Here is a 9,389-nt window from a genome sequence, read left to right on the forward strand (position 1 = left end):
TCGCAACGAACCAAATTCGTTGACACTGCTCAACGTGTTTTATCTGAAGGACTACTGCTCACGTTTCCCTCACGTGCTACCGTCTGCCTACTTAAAATTGTGCATTCTTCATGCTGCGCAAGTGAAGGCATTGTCTGTGACCACATCAAAATTGGACATAAAAGCTATCCAAATCTGCCTATAGTCAATGGGCACGTCAAAACCAAAGGAATAATGTCGATCACCAAAAGATTTGTTTCTTCCCGATGTTTTCAAATGAAGCAGGTTTGTTGACTCTGCCTAATGTTTTAGATGTGAGGACAACAAGACATCTTGCCCTGCCGTGCTGCCACCTGCCTACACAAAATTATATGTATGCCACGCTGTGCAAGTCAGAATATTGTATGTTACCACATCAGACCCAGGCAAAAAAAGAATCCACATCATTCAACAGTTAATGTCCACACAAAAAATGGGAAGGAATCATTTTGCTCCCTAAAAACGTTTTCTTGCTAAGGTTTCTAAATGAAGCACGTTCGTCGACTCTGCTCCATGTGTTTGATGTTTAGGACAACAGCTCATAATCCCCTCACGAGCTACCGCCTTCCTACCTAAAATTGCATGTGCACCACGCTGAGCACGTGAATCAAGTCTGCGACCATATGAGAATCGAATACAAAGGTCATCCACATCTGTCCATAGTCAATGGGCATGTCAAAAGCGAAGGAATTATGTCGCACGCCGGCAGATTTGTTTCTTCCCAAGGTGTCCAAATGAAGCAAGATCGTCGACTCTTCTCCCTGTGTTTGATGTGGAGGACAACAGCTCAAGTACGGCAGGACAACAGCCCTTACGTGCGCCAGGCTGCGCACGTGAAATCAATGTGCGTGACGACATCCGAATCGGATATAAAAGCCATCCCCATCTGTTCTTAGTCGATGGGCACGCCAAAATCTAAGGAATTATGTCGTTCGCCGGAAGATTTGTTTTTGCACCAGGTTTCAAAATGAAGCAAGTTTGTAGACCCTGCTCCATGTGTTTGATGTACAGGACAACACTCCATCTATCCCTCACGTGCTGCCGCCTGCCTACCTAAAATTACATGTGCGCCATGCTGGGCAGAGAGAGAGAGAGAGAGAGACAAACATTTATTATGAGCAGGCATGAAAGATTCAGCCTCCTATGTCCAGGAAGCCATGGACCCGAGCCATCTCCCGAGTCCGGCTGACCAGACTACACTGATCCTCCAGGCAGGGGCTTGACAGCAGAGTCTCCCACTGCTCTTCGGTGATGGCCATGGTGGTGATAGTAACAGTTGGTCCCTTGCATCCCCACACCTCATGTTGTAGGGTGTTTGGTACATTGCAAAATGCGCATTCATGTCTGAAGGTGGTGGGTGAGATTCTTAGTAGTAATGTGCCGCGGACTTGGCTGTTGGTTGGGATTTTTCGGAGGGTGACTACTTCTCTGGTTAGTTTCTTGTGGGGTGGGGAATATTTGCTTCTGTAGAGTCTGTAATGCCGGAGGATGTCAGTATATTTCTTGGGTACATCTAGTGTGATCCGAAATCCTTCTGGACGTGGTGCCCGGTTAGCATATACTCGGGCTGAGGCGTTGGCGGCCTCGTTTCCTTCCAAGTGAGTGTGTCCCGGAGTCCATATTATGTAGGTATCTGGGAGGTGATGAATTGTGGTACGACGGAGAATTTGAAATGCTGTGCTAGAAATTCTTCCCTTTTGGTAGTTTCTCAATGCAGACTGTGAATCACTGAGAATGACGACGTGTTCTTTGCTCGTCGAGACCGCCAATACAATTGCGGCCTCTTCGGCTGCGTCAGTCTCATTTGTTGGAATAGTTACAGAGGTCTGTTCTGTAAATGTGGAATCCATGACGCTAATGGAGGGGGCTTGTCTTCCCGGGTATTTTGCATCATCAGTGTATGCCGTTTCCGGATTTGTTCCGTGCGCTTTGCTCAGGGCCCGAACTCTTGCCAGGCGCCGGTGTTTGTTGTATGTAGGACGCATATTTCGCGGGATGGGAGCTACGGTGATGTATGAGCAGATTACGTGCGGGATGCGCTGCTTGGTGTTTATTTGTTCTAAGCCCTCTTTGTATCCCAGTTTCTTGAGGATTGCACGTCCAGTTTCTGTTAGTTTTAGGCGTTCCAATTGATTTACTTTGTGGGCCTCGGCAAGCTTCTCCCACGTGTATGAAGGCCGAGGTGGAGGAGGCGTTGCGTAGATGCACGTTTGGATTTACCAAAGGCGATTTTGATGGCTTTAGGGATGAGAGTATTTCTTTAGATCTAAATATGGTGTTCCGCATGTTATGCGCCTTATGATGAGAGCCTGGATGATGCGGACGATATCTTGTTCTTTCATACCGTGTTTTCGGCTGGCCATGCGGTGGACCAGGTGCGCCACTTGAGTAACAGTAGCCTGAAGTCTCGGGAGTGATGCAGACCCTGATCCATTTTTCGAGATGTTTAGGCCAAGAATGTTAAGAGAGTCGCCTTGAGGGATGGGGGTTCCGTCGAGAAAGATTTCCGGATCAGGAATGTCATCTTTTGGTGGTCTTCCTCGAGTTCTGGCTTTAAGAATCAGGAGTGCAGATTTCTCTGGTGCGCAGATGAGTCCGCAATTTCTTAGGTAGTTATTCGTGCAGTCGACATCTTCCTGAAGGGCGTCTTGCTGCTGTCCTGGGTAGCCGCCTCAGATCCATATAGTTATATAATCGGCATATAGAGCATGTCGTATGCCGTTGATTTTACCTAGATCCTTCGGGAGTTTCATCATAGCGATATTAAATAAGAGGAGCGATATAACAGAGCCTTGCGGGGTGCCTTTATCCGCTACCAGGAATTTGTCCGTCTTGAGATTGCTCAGGCTTATGGGGGCCGTACGATGCGTAAAGATTGTATGAACGTAGTTATATGCTCGGTCTCCGCAATTGGTGTCCTGTAGGTTGCGAAGAATTGCGGTGTGTGAAACGTTGTCAAACGCTCCCTTTATATCCACTGCAAGATCGATGCTCTTGCTGTATTTGTCAAGATGGTCCATAGTATCCTCTTTGAGCTGGAGTAAGATATCTTGTGGGGATAGGTGTTGTCTGAATCCATAGAGCGTATTGTTTCCTTGATCTTCCAAATGGTTTGTGAGGCGGCTAAGGACCATGTAGAGCTTCCCTGCGCATGAAGTGAGGGATATAGGTCGTACGTTCCCAGAGAAAGAGAGAGAGAAAACTGTATTTCAAAAAGAAAAAGAAAGAGAAAGGAAAAAAGAAAAAGGGGGGGCAGTAAGTGGAGTCTTCAGTTCAATACCCCAGTGGCCTGGGCTGCCGCTCTTGCCTGCGTTACCAGGCTGGGACAAGAATGCTGGTTGTGAGATCGAGATTGGTGGCCACTCGGTTTGTGCGACCTTGAGCTAGCCTATCCGCGACCTCATTAGCTTCCAATCCAGAGTGCTCCGGAACCCAATTGATCTGATGTTTGAGCTTTGAGTTTGTAGCCAATGGGTTAGTTGTGAAGCGCGATAATTTTGTAGGTATTCTGCCTGCAAGAAGGAGCCGACACGCCGCTTGTGAGTCGGTGATTACGTGAAGCTCTCGATTGGTCGCGTCTCCGTAGGTAATGGCCAGCACGATCGCCGCCACTTCCGCTTCTGTGATAGTACAGTGCGGGATGGACATGCTGGAGACTTCTGTGTATGAAGAGCCCACCATCACGGCTGCTGCTGCGTTGGATGTATGCTCGTATAAGAGCGGCATCCACATAGACAGTTCCCGGACTGCGTTCCACTGCACGCTTAAGATAATTCACTCGGGCGTGTCTTCTGCCTTCGCTGTGGACTGGAGACATGTTCTTTGGGAGCGGGGACACATATACTCTTGCCCGGTACGGAACAGGAATGTTAGTAGTTGACTGTATAGCTTGTACGTCCGAAGGATAGCCAACGTGCTCGAGAATGAGCCGGCCAGTCTCAGTTGACAGAAGGCGTTTCCTTTGGGACAGGAGGACAGCCTCTTGAATTTCTTCAAATGTGTTGTGCAGACCAAGAGCGTCCAATTTGACGTTGGAGGTGTATGGTGGGTGGCCTAACGCGTTCCTGTGCGCTGCACGCATCATTGCGTTTACTTTGTTGCGATCTCTTCGCAGCAGAGTGAGGTAAGGTAGTCCATAGGAGAGGCGACTGATGACCAGCGCCTGCACCAGATGGATCGTGTCTTCTTCCCGCATGCCTTTTCTGTTTCTGGCCACCCGGCAGATCATTTTAGAGATCTGCTGTGTTGTATTCTTGAGGAGGTGGAGCACGTGGTCTACTTTTCTATCGCTTCGGAGCCAGAGACCCAGGATTCGTATGAGTGGCACTTCCCGGATTGGGACCCCATGCAGGAGGATGTTAAGATTGCCTGGTGATGTATAGTGGTGCCCACGTATGTGGAATACTTCAGATTTATCTGGGGAGCATTGGAGCCCGCATCGAAAGGCCTCTGTTTCCACGCAGGTGGCGGCTGCTTGAAGTGTTTCTTTTTTTTGGCCTAGAGAGCCGGTGGTTGTCCAGATCGTAATGTCATCAGCATATAGGGTGTATCCAATGTTCGGAACCTGTTGCAGAGCCCTTGCGATTCTAATCATGGCGATGTTGAAGAGGAGCGGGGAGATGACCGATCCCTGTGCCGTGCCCTTGTTTGGCATGTCTTGAAGATCCGATCTCATGTCACCCATTCCTATCATTGCCGTTCGGTTGGACAAAAAAATTCTTGACGTATTGGAAGGTGCGTTCGCCGCAGTTTAGGTTATTGAGCTCGGATAGGATTGCCTCGTGAGACACGTTATCAAACGCGCCTTTTAGATCTAGCGCCATAATGAGGTGCTCGCCTCCTCTCGGAAAGTTAGAAAGTACCTTCTCCTTGAGGAGAAGAAAAGCGTCTTGAGTGGACAGGCCCAATCTGAAGCCGATCATGGTAGGATGGAAGAGGCCGTTATCTTCTATGTAGTGTTGAAGTCGCGTCTGGATGACTCACTCGTAGAGCTTGCCCAGGCACGAGGTGAGTGATATGGGTCGTAGCGTTTCGACCGCCGGCTTCTTGCCCGGTTTCGGAATTACGATTATCTCCAAGCGCTTCCACTCAGAGGGAATTTTATTCTTCTGCCACAGCGAGTCGTTCAAATACTTGGTGAGGTCGCTGATTGGTGCCTTGCTGAAGTTGCGGATCATGACGTTGCTCATCTTGTCCGTTCCCGCCGCCGTGTTGCGGGTGCATGATCGAACTGCAGCATACACCTCGGCTTCAGAAATGGGAGCATTGAGTGCCGGATTTTCCTAGCCCTGGTAGGTCAAAGAGCAAGGAGGAGCTGGGCTGGTGCCGATATATTTGTCCTTAAGAGCCTGAAGCAGCGTGGCGTCGTCCCCTGGAAAAAGGTGAGCAATACGCTTCAGGGTTCGTGTAGATGAGGATTTTGATTTAGAGGGGTCAATGAGGTTCCGCAGGATTGTCCAAGTACGGGACGTTCCCAGCGTTCCTCTCAATGACTCGCAAAACTGTTGCCAATTTTGTTGTGCTAGGTTGGTGGCGTATGTCTGGGCTTCCTCCGTGAGCTGCGCAATCCGCAGACGGAGAAGTCTGCTCAGGTGCTGTCTTTTCCATCGCCTCACAAGACGGCTGCGCTTCTGCCATAGCTTGAGAAGATGGCGGTCTACCTCTGGGGCTTCCAGTGTGCGCTGTATTATTTCGGGGGCTTGCTTGTGTGCTTGTCTGATGTCTTCGCTACAGTCCTGTATGGACTGAATTGGACCTGATGGGAAGTATGCGTTGCGGAATTTGGGCCAATCGGTGATGTGGGCAGCGCCCAGATCCCTCCGTATTTTGGTAGATGATATGGATGCGCTTAGTATGCAGTGGTCACTTCCCAGGGTTTCTTCTAGGTTCGTCCATGTAGCCTCAGCAACGTTCTTGATCAGGGTGAGGTCCGAGCAGGAGTCACGGGAGACGCTGTTGCCTTCCCTTGTCGGATATAGAGGGTCGGTGAGGAGTTCCAAGGCGAGGGCTTCTATTGCTTGCTCAACTGTCACTCCTCTGGCTGAGTTTGACTCGTACCCTCAGTCCCAGTGGGGCGCGTTGAAGTCCCCGACCACGATAAGCTGATTTGCTTGCGCCAGGTGGGTGGCTTCGGAAAGGAGGTTGGTGAAGTCGGCCTTTGCGCGTCGTGGCGGCTTGTACATGTTGATGACGAATGTACTCTTTCGCCCTCATTTGTTAGGCACTATTTCTATCGCTAAGTGCTCAACGTCCGGTTCGGATAAGGAGTGAATGATTAAGTAATGGCGTTTGCGACGCGGATTGCAACCGACGGCATGTGGGGTTGGCGGACCGTGTAGTAGCTGTCTAGCGTCGGTGACGTGTCGGCTCCTACCTCTTGCAAACAGATAATGTCAGGTCTCATGAGGGTGGTGCAGAGATATTGTTTCAGCAAACCCTGTTTTTGTCTGAGACCCCTACAGTTCCATTGCCAGATTTCTGTGTTCGATGTTCGTGCTACGGTGTGGGGTGCCAACGGGCAAGGGACGCGAGACCACCTGACTGCTAAGGCCCATACTGAGTTCAAGCGCGGATTTTGTCCGAAAGTTCGTGCAAAATAGCGCACGACTTATGTTCTGCATGATGATTCGACGGGCGACCGGCGGCAGCACAGGGGGCACACTTAATGTTGGGGTCCCGGATGGAGCGAGGGCAAGCCGCCAAAGCATGTGACCCCGCATAACGGGTGCACTACGCCTTCGAAGGATCATTCTTGAGCTTGCACTTCAAAGCGTGGCCATACTGCGCACAAAAAGTGCACAGGGGAACGTGCAGGTCCTCACGGACCTCGACGGAAGTCCAACCGATGGTTACACGACGCGCCGCACAGAGGCGGGCAAAAGCGGGTGGGTCAGTTTCAATAACATGAACACACTGTCCGGAGCGCTGTGCAAAAGAGAGCCTGACCTTACAAGAAGGGTCCAGATAAAGAGCGTGATTCCGATGATTGAGTGCCGCGATGAGCTCTTCTGGCCTTATATCGGGGTCAACCCCAGTCAGTCGTACGTGCGGATTCCGCTGATTGGGGATTCGGACGTTCATGGAGTTCCGCGTTGCCTCGATCAGTGAGATTGTGGACTTCAGACAGTCTAGGTCCTCAGGGTCCCTGGAGGTAACCGTCAGGGCGCGATGAGAGGCCCTGAGAGTAACAACTCCGATTCCCTCAGCTTCTGGATCGATTTTCGCCTTGAGCAGAGCCGCCACCTTGCTGCCAACGTTGTCCAAGGGTGCAACAGAAGTTAGGAACATCTGGTGCAGCTGAGGATCCGGGCAGGAGTCTCCAGACTGAGGAGGCCTGAACGGATGAGAGGTCGCAGCAGGAACTGCAATGGCAGCGCCTCCCTGTTGATGAGATTCTGAAACGCCGCTCAACGTGGCAGCATACGTCCGAGAGACCTGGGGTTGCCGCCTCACGTCGCAGAGGTCCGCCACAGTAGTGGTGTCCTGGGTAGTCCCGCAAGCAAGCCGCAATCGGAGGATACCCAGCTTATGCTCTCGCGCCGCCAAAGAGGTCCGGAGCGTTTCTGAATGGTTCAGCTCAGCGACCGCACACGCAAAGAAGTGCGCAGTGTGTCGGTACAGGGCACAGACTTGCAAGGGTGGAAGAACGGGCTAGTTGGTAAATCATTTTGGAAAGCAAAATAGCGCACTTCAAAACACAGACACAGGAAGGGAATGACAACACACAGGACGACAGGACAACACCCTTCACATACTACCGCCTGCCTACCTAAAATTGCACGTGCGCCATCCTGCGCACGTGAAATCATTGTCTGTTCCCACATACGAATTTGACATAAAAGCCATTCACATCTGTCTATAGTCAATTGTCACGTCAAGACCGGAGAAATCATGTCGCTCGCCGAAATGTTTTTTTTTTCTAACCGAGAGTCTTCTACGGGGCTACGACACGGAAAGCATGGAAGTAGTGGAGCTACAGGCTGCGAAGAAGCCAGTCTTCGATGAAGCCACTGAATATGCTATTCAGAAGAAATTAAAAGACCAAGAACGAGCGTTTGCGAGGCGCGTGAGCTCGGAACGGCAGGAACGCTTGCACAGTGGAGACGCTGCTGACGGCCATGACCTCACTTCGGCGCCAAGCAAACCGCTTCAACGGAAGCGTTGGAAACCAGGGTGGCGCCCAAATTCGGAACTGAACTCTTTCGTCGTCATGAAACCCAGAGGAACGCCCAATTTGCCACATTTCAAGGGTACTAATCAGAGAGGAGAAGCTATATATGCTGCTGCCGGCATCGAACGCAAATCACAGGTGCTTGCAATATGGCCGGCCTGGGATCAAAGCATAATCACAGTTTGAATTCGAGATGCAGAGCTTATTTGCCAAGTCCTCGCTATCGAGAATTTGCTGTGGCGGCCAACTGCAAGCGATGCATGTCTACCTCAAGATGCCCGAATATACGTGTCGTGGGGTAATTCAAGAGGCTCCGAAAGTGTCAGAAGCTGATATTGCTCTAGCTATTTACTGGCCAGGCACTCCCGTGATGAGTGTGAGGAAATTAGGAGAGTAGAACGCAGCGGTGATTATGTTCGAAGGTCGTACAGTGCCGTTCAACGTGTTCTACTGGAGGGAGGATGTGCCAGTCGGTCTCTACTGGAAGACAACACCAGCTTGTACCCGCTGTGGAACAGTGGGGCATAGGGTGGATGTTTGTCCTAATCCACGAGAAAATCTCTGCCGGGTCTGCTGAAACATCACCCAAGAAGAGGGTCACGAGTGTCAGCCCCGATGCCTAATCGGCGGGGATGCCCATCTCACAACGCAGACTGCACCTGGAAATACAGCAATCGTTCTGGATTCGGGCGGAAGCCTGGCGGTGGGCACGACAGCAACCTGCGTCAATCCTGATACAACCCAAGAAATTGAGGGCCTGGACCACAACCGCGGAAGAAGCAGGTGCCTGAACGAAGCGGTCGTCCAGGCGACTAGAGGCTTGGAGGAATCGAGTCGGAGAAAACCACGGGCCGCAAGGTGAGCTGGGCACGGGTTGTAACTTCCCCGCCTCCCACGTTGGCTGTTGAAAAACTTCAGGAGGAAAATTGCAGATTAAAACAGGAGCCAGCGAAGTATAAAAGTCAGGAACAACATCGGCAGAGGGTGAAAGCATGCCAGAAACTCCTGGCGAATCTGCAATAAAGGAGAATGTTCCCCTCCCTCCTACTGAGCAGGCACTAACTCTTGTCCCTCAGGGTGCGAAAAAGGAAAAGGAGGGAAACAGTAACGTAGTGGCGCCGGAGACCGATAAGAGGGCTGGTGCCACAGAGAAAGAAGCCGGGATGGATGCGTTTCTCGAGAGATGTTTGTTGAACGGCCT

General features: G+C 51.0%; 1 protein-coding gene and 1 pseudogene across 1 annotated transcript; one reads left to right on the forward strand and one right to left on the reverse strand.

Annotated features, from left to right (window-relative positions):
* Positions 1-1,151: 1,151 nt before the first annotated feature.
* Positions 1,152-4,099, reverse strand: LOC146192215 (uncharacterized). Its single transcript, XM_084600430.1, has 3 exons — positions 4,017-4,099; positions 1,407-2,184; positions 1,152-1,301 (listed from the first exon to the last, which is right to left on the reverse strand). Exons 1-3 carry the CDS (start codon positions 4,097-4,099, stop codon positions 1,152-1,154), a joined length of 1,011 nt encoding a protein of 336 aa, XP_084456556.1.
* A 2,997-nt stretch (positions 4,100-7,096) lies between these two features.
* LOC146192216 (uncharacterized) lies at positions 7,097-8,765 on the forward strand (annotated as a pseudogene).
* The last annotated feature ends 624 nt before the right edge of the window (positions 8,766-9,389 follow it).

The sequence above is a fragment of the Amblyomma maculatum genome, chromosome 4, assembly GCF_055883805.1.
Source record: "Amblyomma maculatum isolate TAMU_Amacu chromosome 4, ASM5588380v1, whole genome shotgun sequence".
In the NCBI taxonomy this organism is placed as follows: Eukaryota; Metazoa; Arthropoda; class Arachnida; order Ixodida; family Ixodidae; genus Amblyomma; species Amblyomma maculatum.

What these genes read in the sequence shown, in the direction of transcription:
- LOC146192215 (XM_084600430.1), bottom strand. Translation starts at nt 4,099, where the DNA reads ATGCGTGCAGCGCACAGGAACGCGTTAGGCCACCCACCATACACCTCC. An exon ending in GCTCTTGGTCTGCACAACAC is followed by an intron (nt 2,185 to 4,016) that starts ATTTGAAGAAAT and finishes GCCTTCATACAC; the next exon opens with GTGGGAGAAGCTTGCCGAGG. An exon ending in AAATCCCAACCAACAGCCAA is followed by an intron (nt 1,302 to 1,406) that starts GTCCGCGGCACA and finishes TGGGGATGCAAG; the next exon opens with GGACCAACTGTTACTATCAC.